Source organism: Misgurnus anguillicaudatus, chromosome 9, assembly GCF_027580225.2.
Source record: "Misgurnus anguillicaudatus chromosome 9, ASM2758022v2, whole genome shotgun sequence".
Classification (NCBI taxonomy): Eukaryota; Metazoa; Chordata; class Actinopteri; order Cypriniformes; family Cobitidae; genus Misgurnus; species Misgurnus anguillicaudatus.
In genome coordinates this window covers 10,612,896-10,637,500 of record NC_073345.2, presented here as the reverse complement: position 1 = coordinate 10,637,500, position 24,605 = coordinate 10,612,896, and the positions used below count along the sequence as shown (strand labels likewise).

General features: G+C 38.3%; 3 protein-coding genes and 1 long non-coding RNA gene across 9 annotated transcripts in view; 3 read left to right on the top strand and 1 right to left on the bottom strand.

Moving 5' to 3' along the window:
- The window catches only part of ripply1 (ripply transcriptional repressor 1), a 2,196-nt gene extending 172 nt beyond the window's left edge, over positions 1–2,024 (top strand). The window contains exons 2-4 of the mRNA XM_055181259.2: positions 405–483; positions 1,172–1,245; positions 1,373–2,024. Coding sequence (XP_055037234.1) covers positions 405–483; positions 1,172–1,245; positions 1,373–1,574 — 355 coding nt within the window. The 3' untranslated portion in view covers positions 1,575–2,024. The remainder of the gene's footprint in view (positions 1–404; positions 484–1,171; positions 1,246–1,372) is intronic.
- Positions 1–18,212, bottom strand: part of LOC129424554 (uncharacterized) — an 18,464-nt gene extending 252 nt beyond the window's left edge. The window contains exons 1-3 of one of the 2 annotated variants that reach the window (XR_008638097.2): positions 18,082–18,202; positions 2,073–2,155; positions 1,407–1,501 (exon numbers count right to left, since the gene is read on the bottom strand). This is a non-coding gene — a long non-coding RNA (uncharacterized lncRNA). Of the gene's footprint in view, positions 1–1,406; positions 1,502–2,072; positions 2,156–18,081 lie in introns of both variants that reach the window. The other variant, XR_012371046.1, reaches the window with a different exon arrangement.
- LOC129423666 (transmembrane gamma-carboxyglutamic acid protein 3) lies at positions 2,858–12,399 on the top strand. Its single transcript, XM_055180014.2, has 4 exons — positions 2,858–2,965; positions 3,847–3,892; positions 5,840–6,000; positions 8,001–12,399. Exons 2-4 carry the CDS (start codon positions 3,883–3,885, stop codon positions 8,541–8,543), a joined length of 714 nt encoding a protein of 237 aa, XP_055035989.1. The 5' UTR covers positions 2,858–2,965; positions 3,847–3,882; the 3' UTR covers positions 8,544–12,399.
- LOC129423664 (transmembrane gamma-carboxyglutamic acid protein 3) lies at positions 17,738–23,554 on the top strand. Of its 5 annotated transcripts, none has more exons than XM_055180009.2 (7): positions 17,738–18,313; positions 18,390–18,499; positions 18,918–19,012; positions 22,007–22,186; positions 22,480–22,545; positions 22,705–22,780; positions 22,964–23,553. In XM_055180009.2, exons 1-7 carry the CDS (start codon positions 18,109–18,111, stop codon positions 23,093–23,095), a joined length of 864 nt encoding a protein of 287 aa, XP_055035984.2. In that variant the 5' UTR covers positions 17,738–18,108; the 3' UTR covers positions 23,096–23,553. The 5 variants fall into 5 exon arrangements, with proteins under 5 accessions (XP_055035984.2, XP_073727223.1, XP_055035987.2 ...); XM_073871122.1 differs by having other exon boundaries at positions 18,109–18,313; positions 22,013–22,186; positions 22,964–23,554; XM_055180012.2 differs by lacking the exon at positions 22,007–22,186 and having other exon boundaries at positions 18,109–18,313; positions 22,964–23,554.
- Positions 23,555–24,605: the final 1,051 nt, after the last annotated feature.

Sequence of the window (24,605 nt, the reverse complement as noted above, 5' to 3'; positions counted from 1 at the left end):
TTGTTATGTAATAAATAATACATTTATTAATTTAGCAGACAGCTTTTTTAAAAGCGTCTTACAAATTATTTTGTGTGAACGAATCCTATTATTATTCGCTATAATTACGTTATAATTATTTACAAATACAATTACATAATAACGTGAAAAATAGCAGGTTAAGTAACAATAAAATTCGATACATTAGCATGCCAATGACTATAAGCGAATAAAAAAATGAGATTAATATTATCGATCTTTTGTAAATCGCAAGTTTATGTAAAATATATCCATTATTATACTATATATGTATAATGTTGCATTAGCCTATAAAATATATAAATATTTTGTTGTTGTTGTCGTCTTTATTTTTTGTCTACGCATCGTTTGATTGACACTGACCATGTTGCTCGTGTCTTTCTCAGCCTAGCTTCCCTGTGGAGACCGTGGCTCGTGACCCGCAAGGATGCACAAACTGAATGCAGGAGAACTAAGATTGCTTGTGTAAGTTTTGTCTTTTCATTTTAGTTATAATAATATTTCAATTGAATTTTTATCAGTGGTGTAATTTTATTAAGGTATAATATGGACTTCTATCAGTATGACGTCACTGATCAAACCACAGCTAATTCCACTCAAACAGCACCTAGGAGAAAAAAGCAGAATTTAGAATTGATGTAATTTTTATCTTAATGATGCTATATGGTGACTCGCACATCATTAAAAGGGCAGCAGCAGGTAACTTTAAAGTGCCAGACAGCCATGTGTTGAGCATAGTCATGTTACGCCTGAGCAGAAGGTGTGACTCTCCAGCACCGAGCCACACATTAACGCAAAATGAGGCTCAACTGCAGCACCAGAGACACTCTGCCATATGGCACCACAGTCTGAGTGTGAATACTGAGCCTGTGCCCAAAGACGAGGTGTAGGGAGAAACAGTTCCCAGAGACGAAGCGCTCGCTTGCCAAGATTTAAGCAGACACCTTAAGGTTTTGGGAGGCAGTTGGAATCAGTTTCCCACAAACACTTTAGCCTGACACCCTCCATGTCACAGCTTTCGCATCCTGCCCTGGGTGCTATACACCCACGAAGCTGGCAGTGATATCACCTCATAAATACCGGACAGGAAGCCTTGTTTGATGGTTTGTGTTTTGTACATGTGGTCTTACACGTCTTTTCTCACTCTTTACAGCCTTACTCCAGGCCAACAGTACCCAGCAACACTACAACAGATGCCAAAACACAGTCTTTCCAGCACCCAGTCAGGTCAGTGCACTGTTCATTTTGGTTGAGCAATAGTTTGTGACTCGATTTCATTTGAGCTCTTAAATAGCCCTAATCCTTTTCAAATAAGACATATAAGTTTTAATAACATTTTTTTTTTGTATTTTAGGCTTTACTGGCCCAGATCAAAGTCTTTTGACTACCTCTTCAGTGACGGCGAAGCTCTGCTCAGAAACTTCCCCGTGCAGGCCACCATCAACTTCTATGATGAGTCAGACAGTGAGGATGAGGAGGACAGCTGTGAGGAAGATGACGACAGTGACACAGAGGAGTGTGTTAAACTTAATGGACACTTTACCAGTTACAATTGAGTCTTCAAACCTTTGTAACTGTACAGTTGTGTGAGTTTAGACGCTCATAGATTTTAATATAAACACTGGATAATGATTTATTATTTAATAATTGAGAGAGCATGGAAATGTCATCTGTCTGAGCATGCAAAGCACAGCCAGGATGATTTTATTAATACAGATTTTTTTTCATGCCAGAAACATCGGCATATAGAACAGAAAAGATAAGTCCTGCAAAAAGTAATTCCTGTTGGGAACAGCAAAATGCATTCCCACATTGGGAAGTGTTGTGTCAGATTGATCTCAGGGTTCATGCCTTCGTTTGTACATAAAATTGTATTTTATTATTTTCATGCTTAACTTATGATGTGTGTACATACAGTACATTTTATGTATATATGTATTTATGCCAGATTTTCTACTTTTGTACTTGTGATTTATAATAAAATCTATTTAAATGTGTGCATACATTGTGCCTGTCTTTTGTGCTTTACATATAGATGTCTTTTTTTAACTTACTCATGTTCCTTTGATGTTTTCTGACTCTATCTGTTGGCCAGAAAGGGGTCTGCTGTTTATCTTGCTTTCAGATGAGAAGAGGTCTGATAAAGGACAATGACAATGTCCTCTTAAGAATGTTTGATGTTTAAGATTTGCAGTCACAGGTCAATAAATTCCTGACTTGATGGTTTCATTATCTTTATGAATAGATAATTGAAAGAAAAGCCACTGGGCCAATAAAAGTTAAATAGTAGACACATATTTATGATATTTAGCACCTTTTTGGTTGTTATACAATTTGAGTGTATACAGAATATGAGTAATATTTTACAAAAATGAGTAATATTGTGCTTTTATTATTATTATTTATTTTTATATTATTCAGATTGACCTGAAAGTGGATTGATGTATAACTAAATAATATACATTCATAAATAATCTAATAATTGCTATAAAATGTTCAGCGAGGAAAGAGTGCAATAACAGCGGTTTGAATTATGGGTAATGCTGTTTTTTACCACAAGGCGTGGCATCGCGAGAGACCCCTGACTCTATTTTTATATCGTAGCCTGTCTCTAATGAAATCACACGTGATGTCGTTGCTCCACATACATTCCGATCGGAAAATAACATTACAGTTTAGGCATAAATGCGCAAATGCCTGTTGAAATGACCTGTATATACGTGTGCACGCGCAGACTACAGTACCCAGTTTATTTTCCCCCCATTCCCCTCGCATTCAGATAAGGCGCGTACGTAATCATCGGTAGAATTCCATTGGACAATCAGGGGGAATCCGTGGCTCCCATTGGTCGATCGACATGTCAGTCAAACTGCATCTGTGACTCATGTGAGCGTTCCCTTGTTGGAAACAGGGATGAAATGGACTAGCAACTGCAACAGCCTGGAAGGTAAGCTTTATTATTCATTTGTGTCTCCGCATACGGTCAAAACATAAACGTTGTTTTCTTTGAGTTTAATAAGAAGTAAAATATTAAACGGATGTGACACAAAACATCGCTTTTTTATGAAAGCCCCTCCACGGACAACAGTCAGGTGCTCGGACTGAATACATATCTGATTAATATTTGATTTGCTTTCAGTGAAGCCAGCTTGATGTAGAAACTGTAATAACAGTACATGGTTTTGTCAATATTTCTTCAAACTTACAGCATACTTTATTTCAGAAGAAATCATTTGAACGCACAAAAGTCGACAGAAATGACCGTTACCTATGCTTTAATGTTTTCAATGTCTTTTCTTTTTCATAGTTTCGATATCGTTGGTTGTTTTAACAGTATGCAGTTTAAAGACTTTACTAAGCGCAAATGTACGGCGGTCGTTTAGTAAGTAACTAACGTTAGTGAATTAAACGATTAATTGGTTAAGAACTGGAGCTCAACTGATATAAATTTAGCTCGCGCATCTCTCTATCTGCCCGCTCCGTTACTATGGGAACATCCTCCCCCGCCCCTCCTCCACCTCCTATCAACGTATCTTACATAGATTTATAAAGCAAGATATTTGTAAACAGATGGCAATATTTAATATATTATGGTGTGAAGTTCAGATAAAAGCATGTACCAATCTAATATTGTTTTTAATTAGGTTATTGTGTGCCTGATATTTGATTATTACAGATCATTTGTTGTTTGTTTTTCTGTGAAATGAACCGAAGATCAATTTATAATATCATATTACCGTAAAACTTTATTGCTGAAACATAATAATATGCCTAAGTAAACTTTTATGCAAGTTTGAACTCGTTTAATGCATTTTCTCATCAACCCAGGTCAAAATACCTCAGCTTAAGGTCTCTAGTGGTAGCATGGCAGCAGGTAAGGACCATGTCATCCATATTTACCAGTTTTAACAAAATTATGATTTAAAAGCAGGATAGGCAGGAATTATCTAAAAAACGTTTTTACAAATTTGTTTAAACTGTCTTTATATACATAATTAAAATGTAAGTACTCTGAAAAAGAGAGTATAAAACTTGAGTGTCTGTAGACCTCTCACGACTGTTTTAAACACAGCTCATTATTTCCATTCGGGACGAAACAAATGATTGGCTTGTGCGACTTTCACTCTCTCGCGCGACCATGGCACCACCCCTGTTGCTACGGGATCTGCCCAGACTTGCGCACACCCGATTGATTTGAACGTGCACGAGCAACATGATCTCACAAATTTCCGTGAAATAGTCACGCATTATTTTGCCAGTTTTGCCTGACATTGTCACGTATTTCCACCATTTTACATGCCCCTGACACGACTTTCTTTTCCGTGACAGTTTCAAGTATTGGTTACTCAACTGTTTTTCCTATTTTTAGATTTGCTGTTTGGGTTAGGATGTCACTTAATGTATTGGTTTATAAAAAAAAATCGTATGCTTTTTAAGCCATCGTCGCCTGACGTTAGGGTTAGAGTTGGGTTTGGGTAAGGATGTCATTTTATGTAACATAAATTTGTTTCTAATCCAAAACCGAAGCGACAATTGTAAGAAAATAGTAAAAACAGTTGAGTAACCAATACGTGAAACTGTCACGGAAACGTGAAACTGTCACGGAAAAGAAAGTCGTGTCAGGGGCACGTAATATGGTGGTAATACGCAAGGCTGAGCAAATTAATGCGTGACTGTTTCACGTATTTTGTGAGATCAGGTTGTGCACTAGGCACTCTAGGAAGAGCAAAAGTACGGCTGAGAAAGAGCATTCAGAACTCACAGTACCTGCATATGCAGTCAGCGAAGGCAAACGAGGCAAAAAAGGAATAAACGAAGAAATCAAACGAGAGTCTATATCGCGTGGCTTTTCCTTGAGTCGACGATGTGGTAGCGGTATTGTCTCCGGAGTGTAGTCCTCATCAGAGCCAACAACGCTTTCATCACGGAAACTCTTACATGCAAAACACTAGCTTAATAGTGAGTACTAAAAGCCATCCTGTTTATATTCATAATGATAAAGTTAGGTGTATTATTACATGTGATTGTGACATGATGTTACTACATGCACCTCTCCGCTCGTCTGAGGTAAATGCTTCTCCCAGCGTCGCGCGTTCATGTGTTTTGGGGGCGTGGCTTTAGAAGAAACCCAGACGGGAGGGGGTGGAGTGAATGGAAAAATGAGCTGTGTTTAAAACAGTGGTGAGAGGTCTACAGACACTCGATTTTTATACTCTCTTTTTCAGAGTACCCACATTTTACTCATGCACTGGTATATAAAGACAGTCTAAACAAATTTCTAAAAAAGTTTTTTTAGATAATTCCTGCCTATCCTGCCTTTAAAAATACATTTACATTGGTTGTGCTAAAGCAGCAAAATCACAAAGAGTAGTGCATGTTATCATTTATATCATATCAAAACATGGTTTTGTATTTCTTAGGTATTGATATAAAAATAGCCTTGTAAGTCATGACATGCCTTGTTAAATGGCATAAACTTTGACGTGATAGATGATGTCACTTTTTGGGTTCCTGTAAATCTTCAGCCATTCAACTGTGCTGCACTTATTTAAGCTTCGGAAAAACCCAAATGCATTTAATTTCGGATGGAGAATAATAATGGAATCCGAGAATAGTATTAAAAATGTATATCCTGCTTAAAACTTTAGAGTTTTTGTATCTATTTACAAAACTTTAACTATTAACTGGCAATACAACTATATTACACATACACACGAACAAACACAAAGTATTACTTTGCAAATACAGCCATGTTCCAGATGTATCTGTTTGTCATGATAAAACTTTTCCAAAGAAAACACAAAGATTTTCTGTATCTCAGCATTCCTTGATGGGAAGAATGCAAACTCTCTCCTCAAACGTTTTCCACGTGCCAATGGCTTCTTGGAGGAGTTTCGGCAGGGCAACATTGAGAGGGAGTGTGCGGAGGAGAGCTGCAGCTTTGAGGAGGCCAATGAAGTGTTTGAAAACAAGGAGCGTACGGTAAGTCTTCCTTACATCTCTCTGTGGTCTCTGCCTCCGATGGCACGTTCACAGTTTGTCCGCTGCCATTACAGTGCACCTGATCTATACCATATGATTCGATTGCGACTAAAACTAATTTTGAGCATGATAATAGCATATATAAAAGTTTTACCTGTCATAGTAATTTCCTCATGGCCTAAAGAAGCCTTAATGCAACTTTACATCTTTGCCTCATTTAGTATATGCGGACTATGAATATGCAAATTAGTCCCTTTCTCTACTCAATCACACAGCTCGGACCATACATATGAATATGTGAATTTTAGTCCCCGCCTAAACTCTTTCACACCACCTTGGACCATAGATATACATATGTGCATTCTGCAGTATTAGACATATAACTGCAAAGTTTGGTTTTACACAATGCATACTTGAACTGCGCTTTTGCAGCACTATAATCTTTTTGCGCTGATGTTAACAGGTTACAGCACTCACCCAGTCTATGAGGCATCCAAACATAACATCAACGACTCGGACTACTGATCCATGCGTTCAACTGTATTGATATGATTGGTTACATGCTTGTAACTAAGGCGATTTTAACCATGGGAATGAGACTGTCTCTAAATACTTAACAATGGTGTTTAACAATTAATTTGCCCATATAGAACACCATATAGACATATAAACAAAAAAAACAGATTTTCCCTACATTAAGATTTTAAAGAGAAGCAATACTGTATTCACAAGGCTCACAGGCAACAAAATTTTAAGAAATTGCAAATAGCTCAATTTGCAGAGTTTTGCGAGGTTCATGGGATCAGAAATGCACTGCATAGTACATTAATACACTACAAAAAAAACGTATATTTAGGCACATTTCCAGACAATATGATGGTACATTTGCTACAATGAAAGCTGCTTGAAATCCGATCTGACCATTCAGGCTGAGATGCATTCCAAAAAAATCTAATTTAAATCAGATAACCTACCACATAAAGATGTGGTGTAGATCAGCCTTGCAACATGTTACAGATAAGTTAACGGATTGTTAGCGGTAAGTTGGACGAAAACTTAATATAAAATGTTTTTTGGTACTTTTAAACACACATATTTTGTTTATACATACACTTATTTTCTCATAAAATTACACATAAAATTGGCAGTGAGGCTTCTGTGTGAACTCAAACACGTCCCGTAAATATTCTGGGATCTCTCCCGTAAAGAGGACATAGTAACATTCTCATAACATTCCCGGAAAGCCCTCTGTGTGAACGAAATGCAGAAACAATGACGTAAGGGGCGTGTCGTAGTGAGGACGCATGTGTCATCGCAACAATGAAGTTATGGTTCATCTCCTTAAAATGAGGGATTTACATGCTGTTTAACATTCATGACGAGAAATGTCAGAAAACTGGACTGAAGCAGATATCAGGGAGCTCTGTGCTGAAGCTGAAGTCATTCAGCGGCATAAAAGAATAGCACGTCACGCGCTCATATGAGCTTATAATAAATAAAAATACCTGACAAGATATATCGTTCAGCTCTTTAAAACAGGGGGTTTAAATGCACATTAAAATTTACAATTAGAAATGTCTGCAAACTGAAATGAAGCAGAGATCAGGGAACTCATCTGAGATCATTCACCAGCATGACAGAACGGTGCGTCACGCGCTCCTTTATAGTCTTACCATAAACAAAACTGCACACCAGTGGTTTCTGGAGAGAGAAATAATGGATAAAAAGCAAACTTCAGATGCTGCGGAGGAAAACGCACACACAGATTCCGGAAAATCATTGGCAGTGTGAATGAACTAAAAATCTAACAGATCCCAGATGCATTTTCTCTGTATTTTCCATAATGTCTGTGTGAAAGGGGCTTTTTAGTGCATTCAAGCCAAACATTTTATCAATACGTGTCTTCCTCGGGTATCGAATCCACAACCTCTTACAGTGCTCTACGACAAGACATAATTTCAATTATTTTAGTCATTGCTAATCTCCAACTTTCTCCACAGATGGAGTTCTGGAAGAAACGCACCGTCTACACAGTAAACAGCAATGCTGATTCGCGCTCAGAGCGGCCGGACACTGTCTACATGGTAGTGCCGCTGCTAGGCGTTGCTCTTCTCATTATCATCGCGCTCTTCCTCATCTGGCGTTGTCAGCTGCAGAAGGCCACGCGACGGCGTCCGGCTTACACCCAGAATCGCTACTTGGCAAACCGGAACACCCGCAGCCTTCCACGCATCCTGGTGCACCGCGACCCACCCTCGCATTCAGAGAACTCGCATGCCAACGAGAGGCCTAGCGTAGTGGTCAGTGGCGCGGAGAGGGGTGGAGCTCCCGTCACGACCCAAGACGCCCATCATCACACCCCGAACAATCGCTCGCTGTACGTACAAGATTCATCTTTGTCCGTCGCGTCCCACTTGTCTGGGGCCACCCCACCACCTTCCTACGAGGAAGTTACCGGCCACCTAGAGAGCAGCAGCGACGAGACGTCCGCCCCCTACAGCGATCCTCCGCCTAAATACGAGGAGATTGTTTTAGAAAAGTGAAAGAATAGGGACACGCCACCAAACATTAGGGAACATTCGCACTAGTTCCCAAGCACTTATCCTAACGTGGATCTCACTCGGAGCAAAGCGTGCCAGTTTTCCGAGTCATAAGCAGTTGCCTTGTGTTGTCGGTCGGTACTGCACTGGTAAACATGGTCGTTTTAGAGTCAATCACATCCCCAAAGTTGCATCTTCTTCTTTTTTTATGCAAGGTGTCCTTTTTCGCACAATATCTTCATTCCATGCACCTTTTTACTTCTCTTTTTTAAGCTTTCACAGCACAATGCATGATTCTCAGCTGCTACCTTTGGGAAAGAGAAAAGAGGGTCTAGATGTTGCAAAATAATCGGGTATCAAGCTTCAGAATCTGCTAGCCAAAAATGTGGGAAAACAGGTCGATGTGCCAAATCGAAAACTGGTATATCCTATGAATGATCAGACGCGATGTGAGACACTGTGGACGTTCTTCATTAATGTGTGGCCTGTCCTTTTCACATCATTTATAGGCATTGTCTGATGGTTTCTTCAGCAACACAGAAATGTAAACCCTGTGAATTCTTATACCAGCAGTATCTCTGATTCCTTAGGATTAGTAATACACTATCGTGTAGATTGTAACTAACTCTTGAGTAGAAACAACTATCCGAATCACACGACAGTAAGACCATCTGATATTGTTTGCACTCTTATGTATGCACAAGCGTTTGCTTGTTTACAGACACGTACACAGAAATTGTATTAGAATGTAATGCGCTCATATATATCAAGCACAGAGGATCACCTCTGAAAACAAACTCATCGTAGGCCTTAGATAATGTACAAATCAATGGTCTGCTCGGCAGTTAGTAGCTGCTTGTGAATCTACGGTTAGTTACCTCAAATGCTGTGCTCACACAATCACTCTTTCCCAAAACACAAATGCACAAAAACCCGCGTCGAGGGCCCAATCACGGATAATACGACATTCCAGGCCTTCTGATTCCTGTTGTTTTTTCCTCCCCCTTATTCTCAGACTGTTTACAAGTGCTTAAGTTTGTATAAAGTCTTGACATCACTGGGTGCTATACTGTACTATAATGCTGCTTGCTTTCACTTTGTTTTACCTTCACTGTCTCTCCATGTGCGTTTGTGTATCTCTGACATCTGGCTTGTGCGCAAACCAAACTGCCCATCTATAAATGCGGCTGAATCATGTTTTCCAGCTCAGGTTTAAGCCAATGAACTGCTGCCGTTGCAGTAAACGTGTAAATAATCTCTCACACTGCCAACTTTCGAGTGACTGGGATATGTTAAAAGAGCAGTGTTGTCATTAGACAATGTTGTGCATTACGTGCAAGATTGACGTAAAAAAAAAGTATGCGTGTAAAAGTATTGGCAAGCAAGTCTGATGGAGCCTTAATATAACCACTGTATTACAAATGCTAATGCTAATGCTAAAAGAGACCTTAAAGGGATAGTTCACCTAAAAATGAAAATTTTGTCATCATTTACTCATCCTCATTTTGTCCTAAACCTGTACGAGTTTTTTTTATTTTGATGAACACAAATAAGATATTTTGATAAATGATGGTAAGCACTCAGCTGATTGTAACCATCAGTGTTGGGGGTAAACGAGGGTCAACCTTCGGATCTCTCTGATGAAGCCAATACGCAAGTGACTTAAACTGCAATTCATCGACTGGCCACTTGAGGCTGGCTCCAAAAGGGAGTCAATTCCCATAGACCACTATGTTAAAAACGCCCAACTTTACAGTAGAAAATAATATGTTTACAGCCTGGTACAAAAAGTGTTTTTGGTCTGTATAGCTAATTTTGCCCTTCATGACAACTATGAGGGAGGTGAATTTTTTTGTAACTCATCCGTTTAAATGATATTAAGCCTTAAACTTCTGCATAATTAAGGGCGTGGCCACTTAAGTGAGGGGTGAACGCCCACTGCCGTCACTAGAATCGAGCAAGGCGGGCGTGGTTTCAGCAACCAGCCACCTCAGCTTCACCCACGTTCCACCTCTTTACCCATTTTCGGTTTTCCACGAGTGATTCGCGGTGACGCGCGGCCAAGATGGCGACGGCAGGCAACGCCTACTTTAAGCTTCAAAAAACGATCTTCACAAACCAATGGGTGACGTCACGGACACTATGTCCATTTTTTAACGTGCATTACGTAATAATATTACTTTTCTGAAGTAACGAGTAAAGTAACGCATTACTTTTTAAATGTACACTACACATTAGTATTTGAGTTACTTTTTCACAAAAGTAATGCAAGTTACTTTTTTAGTTTAATTAATTAGATAAAAAAATATGTATTGAATTAAACTAAACGTAGTCACATTATGCACTGTATGCGTACACGCCTATGTAGGAACAGTTTGAGTCAGAAACCGAGATGGCAGGCCAGAGCTCGACATTTTTGTGATGAAATATGCAATTTCTGAATGCAGAACTTTTTAGTCATAAAAACACCTGCAAGGCCTGAAAGAGATCAAGCAAAAGTAACGTAAGCATTACTTTTTATGAAAAGTAACTAAGTAACGCAATTAGTTACTTTTTTGGGAGTAACTCAATATTGTAATGCATTACTTTTAAAAGTAACTTTCCCAACACTGGTAACTTTCATAGTAGGAAAACAAATATTATGGAAGTATTGTGATAAATGATGAAGAGGACGTTTTGGTGGATGATGGTGGGCGCACGGTTGAAGGTACCCATTGAATTCCATCGTATTTGTTTTTCCTACTATGGAGGTCAATGGTTGCAATCGGCTGTGTGCTTGCCATCATTTATCAAAATATCTTCTTTTGTGTTGATCAGAAAAATGAAATTCATACAGATTTGGAAAAACATGAGGAATACAGAATTTAAATTTTTAGGTAAATTATCCCTTTAACATAACCAAACAATCAAAGGGCATGAGCTGAATGGATTAAATACAGCACAGTGACCTTGCATATGCTCAAACATCTTTGAAGATGGAGGATAGGATAGCTATGTACACAAACTGCTGATTCGACTTTGACTGTGTCTTTGGTTAAGTCCCATGATCAATCCCACAGTGCTTTGACAGGCACTGATGGAGCACCCAGCTCGGGAGACTGCATTGATAGTGGCTGGCAGAAACTGCAGATCAGGTTCAGGCTTGGTTGTTGAGAGACTGACAGCCAAGACAACTCACCACAGATCTGCAGTGGATGATGAGTATTGAGAAGTGTCACAAAACAGGTTTTGTTATGTCAAGCTGTGTCGGAGTAGCGAGGTCTGTGTGGTTTATTGTAGCTTGAAAGAAAAATTGTACGTATGAACAAATGTATTTGGGAATAAGTATGTGTATATATACCTGTATGTGTTCACATGCCTGTTGCCAGCAGCACCTGTATGAAGAATGTGCCAGTGGAGCCACAGGCTTTGGTTTATATGCTAAATATATGTGTACTGAATACCAAAACCATTGTTTTTCTTCAAAGCCAAACTGCATGATTTTTAATCATTCATAATGTATGCATTTGTATTTTTTTACATTTTATTATTTATTAATTTATTACTATGGCACTGGTAATCTCAACGGCTAGAGCAATTTTCATTTTAGACACATAAAAACTATTTTAATCTATAATTATATATAACACAATTGTACTTTTGTGTATGTACTGTAACAGATACCCCATCATAGGTATCATGGCAGTTTCTGTTCCAAGTTAATATAATATATACCATTTCGTTTGAATATACCTACATTCAGATCTGTGACACATAGAAGTTAATAGTAAACTGATGCATTAACTTTTATTTAATTTTTTTTACATTTTTTCCATGTTATTGCTCATATAAAGTTTAAATACATGACACAGCAAACTTTTTTCATGTTTAGTGCTTTGTGTCAAACGACATTGTTAAGTAATGCTCTTTTAAGTGGTTTAGTTTGTATTTATTAGGACCACTGAGTTTAAAGGCGCTCTAAGCGAATCTGTGTGACGTTATGTTTTGTTGATGTTTGAACTGTTTTCAAACAAACGGAGCGTAGCTAACTCCTCCCCCTCCCTTCCGTGCTTTCATGAACGCACCTAACCCCCACCCCCAAATCCTTCTTGTCGTTTATTGGCTGGAACACTTTGTTATCGTTTCTGTTTGTAGGTTTGGCCACTTTGTTTTTATTGCAGTTTGTGGAACCTGGGATGTCTACAGAGATCGCGTTTTTTTACAGTTTGATCAGCGGACAGGCAGCAAGCAGATAGTGAGGAGATGTAACAAAAAATGTTTTATGGTCTAAAACGCGTGAATTCGCTTAGAGCACCTTTAAAAACATTTCAAAATAGTTTTTGAAGTCTTCCGGAAAAAATCTGTCTAGCCTTTTCCCTACACATTCATCTGGATCTTAACAGAGCTTCCAATGAGATTGGCATCATGTATTCTCGTATTAGTTACAAACATGCACTGTAAAAATTTGCTGTAATTATGCAGCTGGTTGCCAGTAACTTACTGTAGAAGATAAAGACTGAAAATGTTTCATGTTCATTTAACTTTGAACAACCTGTTGCCAGTAAATAACATAAATGTAAAATCTACAGTAAGTTACTGGCAGCTAGTTACCAGTCATACTGTAATTTCTACAGAAATTTTTACAGTGTGATTTTATGATTATTGTAACATACGTTTCATCAAGTCTATATTCACAATAACAATTTTGCATTTGATAATTTTGATAACAGGTCACATATGTTTAATATTCTTTAGAAATATGAATTTATTTTGTTTTTTAGCCAACATATCTTTATTATGGATACCATTTGAAGAGATAAAACAACTTTTACCAGGTTTAGATTCAACTGCTGTATTTCTAATGCAGAATGAAGTGATTGAGGGGGCACATGACATTTTCTAATGTTGGATAAAACGTCGTCCAAATTTTACAAATTGTGTGCTGTTCACGTGCCTGTACACAAAAGGTAGCTCACTCACAAAAGATTACCTTTTTACTACACACATGGTAACAAAAATGTTTACTATGAATCAAGGTTACAATGGTTTTGCATTTTACATTTTGTTCTTATTTTAAGATTCCTGAACTGCGTTACATGAGACGCGCCCAGCATGAAAGGCAGCCAATAGAAATCCAAGTTTGTCCCTTCCTTTCCGATTCCGATCATCATTTAGTGAGATTATTCATACGCCATTGCCAGTCGCATATAAAATATGTTGCGTATAAAATAAAATAAAATGACGAAACCTAAAGAATTTTTTTTAACTTATTTCAGTTAGTCTTGTACAGTACAGTACACAATACAGTTTTAGTTTTTTGTCTTTTTTCTAAAGCCTCGTATTAAAAAACCATGTCCATGCCATGAATACCAAAAAGAAACTTTTTTCAGAGAGAGAGAGAGAGAGATTTTTTTATTCTTCAACTTTACAAATAACCAAGGCATTTGATTATTATTTAATATGATAAGTATTCATCGGCCTTTGGTTGAGCAAAAATACAAAATAAGAGCATAAACTCAACGTTGAACAAATTATAGTAAAAAAAGAAAGAAACAAAAAATAATAACATCCAAAACACTATATTCGAGCCTTACTTAAATTAGCTTGTATTAATCAAAAAGTAAAATCACACATCCCTCAAACTAAAAATAAACTGAGGGGGCACAATTCAGATCGGACAATGCCTCATTTTTGCCCCCTCGTGGCCTTGTCTTTAGCCCATTTCCATTCCTCCTGTTTACACTTTTAATTTAATGTTTCAAGTGCCAATTTCCGTTTAGGAAAGCACTGATGTTCTTGGCAAAAACAAATCTATTACAGAAATGAGTTCCTGTAAATCTGTGGATGTCCTGTGTTTCTTTATTGAGGTTTGCATTGAGCCACTTGCAGGTCTTTTGATTGGCTGAGAGATTTTCTGTCTTTTGTCAAATTATTTTTAATGTTATGTTTTTATTTTAACGCGTGTTCAAAACCAAAAATAATAAAAAATTACCAAGTTTTTATTTTTTAAATCTATTTAGAAGTGCAAAACATACAACTAAACAGAACAAAAAACAGAAAACAAGAAGAAAAAACAGCAATTATGATAAGTATATTATTATAAAGCATGATAATAAGCACAAAGGAATAATAAACGAAGAATAATATAAGCATTTAAGTAATAATATGTATAATATTAATAATAAAAATAATAATAATAATTCTAAAGATGGTTATGTTTAAAGAAATATTTTGTAATTACAGCAATAATAATAATAATAATAACAGTATAATTACAATGCAATGCTAAAAGTAATGCTATGATGATGATGATAACTAGTTAATGTCCATAATAATAACTTCATATAAATAATAATAACAACAACTACAATATTATATTAAAAGTTTGTGATGATAATAATATTTTGTGATGACGGCAACATTTAAAGTTCTAGCGAGAGGCATCCAGCTGCAGCCCCGCAGACTCACTTCTGGCTAGACACCAGTGGCTGGACACCAGTGGCTGGACAGCTGACGTCATTCCCGTATCGTCATTCACTTTTCAAATTTGACGCGCCATGCACATGTCAGCGGTAAGAAAAAATTATAAACTGTCGATGATTTATAGGTCATGTCAGAATTCAAAATGCACAAACTAGCTAAACAGTTTAAGATGGCAGGAATGAGGTGTGGTGTGCACAGTGTACAATAGTTTATTTGGAACGGTTCATGTTTTATTTTCTCTTGAAATCGGCACTTCCCCCACAACCTTACGGGCCTGACTGTTGCTTCATTCTGATGGGCAGATTTGTTTAATTTTACTAAGATGTGTGTAATTTCCAATAAATATTGCAAAACCACGAAGTGTTAATGTGATCTGGATTGTTTGGTAAATTGTCTGATCATGTGAGTCTACGTATATCTTAAAAACAGAAGTGGTTACATTTACAAAAAAAAAACCACCTGTGGCCAATTAACATGTACAAGTCTGTTGTAATGACAAAACGTTATAGTCCATTGATCTATGCTGAATTTAAGTCACAAAAAATAGTGAAATGATCTGAACAATATATATTTTCAAGGTGGTTCTTGTGAATGCAGTTTGCATGAATTATTGATGTGATAATATTAAGCATATTATTGAGAATTGTTTTATGTAAAGAGATATTATAAAGATCATATTTCAATTTGCACACAGATTTTATATTATTTATTTTAAGTCATTAAAGTAAAATGACAATACGGAAAAGACGTGTGCAATTAAGCCTGCAAAGAATGTCTATCCACTGGTGAAAACCGAAAATAAATATGCTGTCTATCCAGAGATGAAAATATAAAATAAATATGCTGTCTATCCAGAGGTGAAAATATAAAATAAATAAGCTGTCTATCCAGAGGTGAAAATATGAAATAAAATTGCTGTTCATCCAGCGGTGAAAACGGAAATTAGCGGCGAAACGGAAATGACGTAGGCTGTCTATCCACTGGTGTCCATAGATATGTATATGCGATGTTGGCGTTTTTTTCGTGATCTTGTAAATAGTATGCAATATAGACCCGTTTGCCACTGAACCTGCATTAACGACGACAGTGGGGTTACAGGCCTTAGTCAAACGGGTCGACAGGTTTCATTTTCTCTTAAAAATCGGAAGGTGACCCTTAGTTACCATATATACCGTCGCAGTGGGCCCCCAATTTGCTAAATCCTCAACTGTGGATAATATGATTATGCCGCAATAGTTAGTCTGTCTGAAACTAAGCTGATTAAACCACATCACTGTGTGACACTTGCATTACATGTGAACGGCCCCTACGCTAATATGATTTTGTTTTTCTCTCCCTGTCTCGTCACTGGGTCCCATTGATCCTGAGGACAATGGGACAAACAGACCCAGTTCCGGTAGATGTGAAAGTCGGCACACCTCTGATCTACTGGTCGTCCTTCAATGTGATGCCCAGCTGATGCCTGACCAACGACCACCGGCAGGACCCGCTTAATATCCGCTTAATCTCTGCTTAATCTCCGCTTAAGCTCCTTATCCTTTAATATGTGTGTATATACATGTATATCTCCCAAGGGTTTTTCCCTCCTAGGACTTTTATTTTTATTTCCTCGGCTAAACAACCCGGGGTTTTTGTTTTTTTTTCTCCTAGGGGGTTTTTTACACCGGGGAGGTAGCCTGCTTGGGCTTAACTTAGCTTCTTCTTCTCGACGTTACATTAGTAATATGCTCGCTCATAATGTCGCGTCATAGCCGCAGCAAATTTGACTGCTTATGCTATTGTGTATTATGTTATGCTATCTGTCGTTTTTCTGTGCTTTTACTGCTTCTATTAATGTAAAGCTGCTTTGAAACAATTGAGTATTGTGAAAAGCGCTATATAAATAAAATTGAATTGAATTGAATTGAATTGTATATAAAGGCTAGATGGCTCGTCCGCGCTGCTGGCCAATTGAGTGCAACGTCCGCATTTTGGCGGCCATCTTACGACAGGGCGCTCGCTCACTCGTAGCATTGAGTTTTAATGATGCAGGTACTTTTAAATGACCATAACTTGCTTAATTTTTTACCGATTTTCAAACGGTTTGGTTTGTTATAAACGTCAAAGATGTACCTATGACACTGCATACCTATACTAAAAATAAAAAATAAATTCATGAAACATGTTAAAGCATCCAGAATTATAGCCACGTTAATAACGTTTGTAAAAACCCAAACCGTTTGAAAATCGGTAGAAAATTGAGCAAGTTATGGTCATTTAAAAGTACCTGCACCATTAAACTCAATGCTACGAGTGAGCGAGCGCCCTGTCGTAAGATGGCCGCCAGGTGATGCCGTTAGGGACTCCGCCTTGAGCCATCTAGCCTTTATATACATATCTATGCTGGTGTCTAGCCGGAGGTGAGTCTGCGGGGCTGCAGCTGGATGCTATTGGTTCTAGCTGCAGTAAAAGCGGAAATGAAAGCTCCGCCCTCGTGCGCCACAGAAATATGACGTCACGCGCGTCATCCGACGTGACCAGACAGAAGGTGAGTTAGCAGTTCAAGAAATGTTTACTGTTTATATTTTTGCAAAACGACGCTTCAAAAACTCCGAACAAGAGCACACATTACTAGTGGAGATATGATTAAAAAAAGCGCAACAAAACCGAGTCGTAGACAATTTATAAGTATCTGACACGTGCGAGGTTATAAATTTAGCCGATGAACGTTTATCAACAGGTGTTTTGTTTGTTCAGGTCCACTTTACTTCAAAGTCAAACGTGTTTGAGGCAGAAATGTATATATATGTAGGCTACTTTAGTTAAAAGCTAGACGATCTTGAGTCGGTAACTTTAATGGTTGACTTCTGGGTCACGGACTAGCTCACTTTTAATTTATTTCAGCTAGCAGCCAACCAATACATGCTACATTATATTCCAAATACGCATGCCGACTGCATATTGTATATCTATTTCAGTTTATTGTCGTGTAGTCTTGTGTTTGTTTTGCTGAAGTAACTTAAAATTTGCTGTTTGTTGGCTGTCAGTCATGTAGTGTCATTAACCTTAAGCCCCGTTTACCTATGTAATAACCAGTTACCTGTGTTCATGTAGTTTTGGGGTAGTTATGGCATCTCCGACGTATTTTGGTCACGGTCCGCCGATGCCTGAACGTGACCAGTATTACACTGAGGTCATCAATCAAAGAATGCGCGTGCCTAACAGGCTGAGGGTCGGTCCCGGGACTCACACGCACGAGCCTGCCGACCAGAGACCTGAAGGTCCACCTGCAGCCTACAGCATGCACATACCAGACAGACTGGCTTTAACAGGTAATTAGTGTTGTATATATAAAACAGCGTGTTTAATGTTAAATGTCATATAATAATAGATTAAATTTGTGTACAGATGTTCCTGACCTGAGTCCACGCCCTCTCTTCTCCAAACACGCGTCATCATTATGGGACCTGCAGCATGGTTCTTGGGACAGGGAGGTGTTCATGAGAGAGCCTGTTCAGGTAGTCATCACTTGCTTTTCATTGGTCGGATGTGTAAATGCTGTCAGGCCTGTTAAGGTTTATGAAGTGATTACGAAAGCTGTACACAGGGTGTGATTTGTGGAAAAAACAGAGGTGGGATGTTTTTCAAATATTTTTATTTATTGTCACAGGAGCAGAAGAGGTAATACTCCATTCCTGATATTACGGTTGTTTGCACGATTGCATGGCAGCATTTTTACTTGAATAAAGGCAAATTAATATGTTAATATGGCAGTTTAATGACCATTTATCAATTTTGTTCCCATTGGAGATAAAAAATAATTTATCAGAAGCATTGATATAAAGGTCAGGGGGGATAAGCCACACCACCACCCCCCAGAAATTGCATCATGGCTGTTCAGTTAATTAAGTTACATCACTTTATATTGTTGGGCAGAGTCCACTGCGTAGGTCTTATAGTGACCAGGCTTTTGGTCGGACCCCACCTGGAACCCCCACACACTCCAAACAAGCCCTTCACTCTCAGTCACCGTAAGTCTAACATTTACTTACATTTACTCTTCTTTACGTGTTGATATTCATTATTTCTGCAGCCAATCAGGCATCAGTTTTGGTGCATCTTGGTGTATGTAGTAAATCGCCATCACCTGCTTTCAGATGGAGCAGCATTTACTACACAGAGTCGTAGTTCACAGAGAAGCTAGGCAAAATTGCGTGCATAACACTGATCTATATAAATGACTGGATTGCACATAGAACGCTTAACGTAACAGCGTGAGATGAAGCCAGCGCAGAGTTCGAGCGGCCATCTTGGTATACCCAACCGGCAGAGGGCATCATTGACTTCCATTCAAAATCATGATCTAATTTCACCCGATTTACAGTGTATCAGTCACACAAGATAGATTTTTCGGATATGTGTACATAAAATAATAGTTAATTGTGGTGTTATTTGCGATGTTTATGTGTAAATAGGGCAGGATAATGGATTTATAAAAAATCGTTAAGGTGAGTGTGTCTGCTGCATTCTGTTAATGGCACGGGTATAAATGAAGTTTTTTGACATTCAGCTACACGGTCAGCGTTATTTCTCTAAATAAGTGTAGGTAACTTGTAAAGATAACATAATTACAAAACCAGCAAACTATTGCGTGCACATACGGTACAAAGCATGTTATTTATTCAGATTTCAGAATGAGCACGTTTGTCATTACAGGGCTCCAGACTAACTTTTTTCACTAGGAGCACAGTGGACCCCAACTGAAAATTTTAGGGGCACAACCAGAAAATTTAGGGGCACATACTGTAAATCAACATGCGACCATTTGGTGGCAGTCTGGAGCCTTGCATTAATACTAAATATGCTGCGGTATGTCCGCTGATCTGATACTGTAATAAAGATGAATGTATAATAACTGTTTAAAAAGCAAAATGTACAATGTCAGTAAATAACTATGTACATGCTTTGGACGTTTACGTTGTAATAAGGTATAGGGATACTTCAACAGAGACTAGTAAAGTTTTATCATTAAAATCTGATAACGTCCATTGATTTAATAGAATGTTTGGGTATACCAACATGGCGGCGCGATGGCTTCACAGTTGTGACGTCATGAGCAATCCAGTCATTTATATAGATCAGTGGTTCATCAGTTCATTTGTTTATGACAAGCAGATTTAGAAACGCCTCATTGAAAGAGACGGGCGACACACAGTGAAAACATCGCTGGCTGTCTGAATACGGCGTAAGTCTGGGTCGTTTGTCCCATAACAAAATATAAGATACTATAAAATTTAGACAGTATTGTCCAGAGTTTAACTTGACTGAAATCCTTAAATAAATCACAGAAAAGATGCATGTAACACTTTAATGAAATGGACACTGGGATCAGTGTCCATGCTAATCAGTGTTTGAATTATGTCAAAGATTACGGTGGTCCCCAGCTAAGCCCCCTGTCATTATGGGGTTGCTGTGATTTCACAAAGTAAGATGTGATCTTGGATCAACATTTTAATCAAAGAAACCCCAAATTACCCCTTAAAGGATTAGTCCATTTTCTTTAAAAAAAAATCCAGATAATTTACTCACCACCGTGTCATATAAACTGTTCTTTCTTTGTCTTTCTTTGTTCAGTCGAGAGGAAATTGTGTTTTTTGAGGGAAACATTGCAGGATTTTCTAATTTGGTGGACTTTAATGGACCCCAGCGCTTCACGGTTTTGATGCAGTTTAAAATTGCAGTTTCAAGGGACTCTGGACGGTCCCGGGCGGGGCGTGGGGGTCTTGTCTATTGAGGCGATTGTCATGTTTGGCAGGAAAAATGGAAGAGTGTGCACTTTTAAACCACAACTTCTCTCTCTATCCTGTGACGCGCCGCGACCTCATGTAATTGTGTAATGGCGTAGAAAGGTCACGTGTTACATATATGAAACGCACATTTGCGGACCATTTTAAACAATAAACTGACACAAAGACATTAATTAGTATCATTCAACATACAACAACGTCAGAACGGTCCTCTTTCTCCTCACTTGTAAACACTGGGGCGGAGTTTCGCATATGTCATTCGTGACATCATGACGTTTTGTGTGAGGTCGCGCTGGTGCGTCACAGGACCGGGCGAAGACGAGAGGTTGTGGTTTAGAAGTGGATATTTTTTGTTTTTCTTGCCAGGGATGACGGTCGTTTCACTGGATGGGACCCTTGTGCCTCGTTTGATATCGTTTGGAGTCCTTTTGAAACTGCAATTTTGGACGGCATTGGAGCTGTTACGTGTTGGGGTCCATTGAGGTCCATTGAAATGTGAGAAGTCTTGGAATGTTTTCCTCAGGATGCATGGTTTCTTCTCGACTGAACTAAGAAAGACATTTTGGATGACATGGTGGTACGTAAATATCTGGATTTTTAAATCTAACAATCTGTCAATTCCTCCAGAAAACAGCGTGAGGTGCACTTGAGATTTTTATTTTTATTAGTTTATTGCAAAATTTGGACAAATAATAGACAGTATCGCTTTGTGGCGGCACAGCACAATTCATGTAGTATTTTAATTTTAATAAAAACCAGGGGACCCCCCCGTAATTTATATTTTTGTACTTCATAGGGGTCCCTCAATGCTTATAGGAGGTACGGGACCACCCTTGCTCCCCCTCAATTTGAACACTGCGTTTAATGCACTTTATATTAGCATGGACTTCATAACTCTTATATTTTATTCGGGCTACATTCTAAATTCTAAGCATCCACTAGGTGGCAGAAAAGGACATGATATTTCCCATAATATCTCACTAGGGTTTGTATTTTTTTTACAAAACTTCAAGACGGCATGTTGCTAGTAATCTTGTGCTTATGGCAAAAACGTTGATTGCTTCCTCATTTGTTGGTCATTTTGGATAAAAGCATCTCTTGAATAGAAAATTGTCTTGTTGTTACAATCATATCATATAGAAAATACTATAGTAGCATTGGTTTGCAGTCTTTTGTGCTCTTATTGTGTTCGTCCCCCCCTCGATCTTCCCGTAATAGCCGCAGTGTTGGACGTACCCCTGTTGTACACACAATCCCATCCCGGCCAAAACCCCCGGGACCTCCGAGCATCCCACCCAACCTGCTCTCTCCACAGAGCATACTGCAGGCCGCCAAGGTGCTTGGCCAACAGGCTTCTCAGAAAATCCTCCAGACGGTCACCAAAAAATACTCAAACAGGTGATCCTCATCACCCCTGCCTGTCCTCCTCCTCCTCCTGCTGCGGGCTGTAACTAACCAAAGCTTCAGCTTAAACCCAACCTATCCCTATATGTGTCTACTGTATCAGATTAAGCTGCTTTGTGTCGGTAAAACATTTGGGGGCTTTCACAGTTGTTGTTTTTTTCTAACAAGCGTCTGGTTCAAAACAGAGCTATCATGCTTGTTCCAGCTTTTAGTTCTCGCTTTAAATGGATTTGTACAAGTAACCTTGTTCATTTCCGACTGCTGTGGTGTCTCTACTGTGTTTTAAGGTTCGGTCACCCCGAAAACCGCCTCTCCCAGGCTGTGGAGGTTCATCCTGATCAGAGCAGGACAAGGTGAAAGCCTTGTATTTGGTGGTGTATTGTATAACGGGTCTTATATCGTAAATGTTTTTCTTGTCCTTTATAAACCAATCAGTGATGTTTGGTGTAGGATATAAAGTAGCTTTCAGTGGACAGGTGACGTGTATATTAATGCTAATATCTGTCTTACAGTGCTTCACAAGAGTACTGGCTCAGCCCAGAGGACGACACCGGAACCGCTGTTGAATTTATGGTTCTTCGCAGACAGGTCAGTACTTTAATATTTGTAAAAATGCCCCTCAAATTGAAAATCTATTGTCTAGGGAGCACACGCACAAATGCACAGTTAATCACTTGGGATAAAAGCAATGCTAAATGCATAAATGTGTTAAAGCAGCAGAATATGACTTGATTTTCACATTTAGATCTTGTTTCTTATTTGATGGTTCAGGTGGTGAAGATGAGCAGGCGGATAGCAGGTCTGGAGAGACAAAACGTCGAGCACAGACAGACCGAGCTGGTGTTGTTCTCGCTGCTGGCGTCGGCCTGCCTGATCAACGGCTGGCTGTGGATGCGCAGATGACAGCTTATACCCAAGATATACCCAACAACACTATATAAACACACAGCTCGAAAAGAGAAATGCTGAAGATGTATGTTTTAGCTAAAAACGGGGTAATAATTGGGAGCCAGCCAAGTTTAGGGATGGATGGCTTTGAAGCCGCTCCTGTTGAGGACTGTAACATTATGAAGACAAGAGGCATATTTATGCTGTACTATCATGAAATCACAGTAGTGACATGAAGCACTTATGGAAGTTGGGTCTATAAATGGGAGGTGATGTGTATTCTCATATTGAGCAGTATTGTGAATATCTACACTTTTAGCAGTTGTTTAGTATTGATGTCTTTGGCTCTTTTTTATTAGATTACTATAGCAGCTGTTGAGCATGGGCAAAGTGTATAAAAAATATTTTGCATGCTTTTTAAAATTTGCTCCATATAATATTATGAGTTAATTTGTATTTTTGCTCCATAGATGTGTAATGTATATATTTAAAATAAATATTGGAATAAATTGTTTTTATTTGTTTATTTTCTATTAAGTTTTTATTGTTTCCATCATTACATGATACTCACTACACTCACTATTTGTGACCCTGGACCACAAAACATAAGGGTCAATATTTGGAAATTGAGATTTATGCATCATCTGAATGTTGAATAAATAAGCTTTCCAATAATGCATGTTAGGATAGGACAATATTTGGCTGAGATACAACTATTTGAAAATCTGAGGGTGCAAAAAAATCACCTCAAGTTGTCCAAATAAAGTCCTTAGCAACACGTATTACTAATGATAAATCATTTTTTAAAATATATTTACAGTAAGAATTTTGCAAAATATCTTAAATATGATCTTTACCTAAAGAGCACCTATTGTCCGATTCACGTTTTTCCATTTCCTTTGATGTGTAAGTGTGTATTAGTACATGTTAATGAAATGCAAAAGGTACAAACCCCAAAGTAAAGATGACGCGAGTGATCGTCTCCAACGTAAATCTCTTTTCTTGGACTTCAACAAACACACGGATTGTAGCAACAGTTTACTTCCTGTGATTGGTGATATAGACAAGATCAACATTATCATAATTCCTCCCACTTCAGACTCTCAGCCTGTAAGTTAACTCCTGTTAGCAACCAAATCTTTCAAACATGGTAATGAGCGTCACATTTCCAGCTGACGTCAGAGGTATTCAGGCCAATCACAACATACAGATTAGCTGGCCAATCAGAGACACAGAGCTTTTCAAATCAGTGCGTTTCAGGAAGAGAGTAAAATCAGGAGCTACAAAAAATGTACGGAATGTGAAAAATAATGTTTTTTTTACCATAAACCACACAAACACATCATATTATACCAAATACACAAAATAACATTCTTTTTTAGCAATGAAATGGGTGCACTTTAATATCCTAATGATTATTGGCATTAAAAAATAAAACATTTGACCCATACAATGTATTTTTGACTATTGCTACACATATACCTGTGCTACTTATGACTAGTTTTGTGATTCACGGTCAAATTTT

What these genes read in the sequence shown, in the direction of transcription:
- LOC129423666 (XM_055180014.2), top strand. An exon ending in TTGAAAACAAGGAGCGTACG is followed by an intron (nt 6,001 to 8,000) that starts GTAAGTCTTCCT and finishes CTTTCTCCACAG; the next exon opens with ATGGAGTTCTGGAAGAAACG.
- LOC129423664 (XM_055180009.2), top strand. Translation starts at nt 18,109, where the DNA reads ATGGCATCTCCGACGTATTTTGGTCACGGTCCGCCGATGCCTGAACGT. An exon ending in TCATGAGAGAGCCTGTTCAG is followed by an intron (nt 18,500 to 18,917) that starts GTAGTCATCACT and finishes ATTGTTGGGCAG; the next exon opens with AGTCCACTGCGTAGGTCTTA. An exon ending in ACCAAAAAATACTCAAACAG is followed by an intron (nt 22,187 to 22,479) that starts GTGATCCTCATC and finishes CTGTGTTTTAAG; the next exon opens with GTTCGGTCACCCCGAAAACC.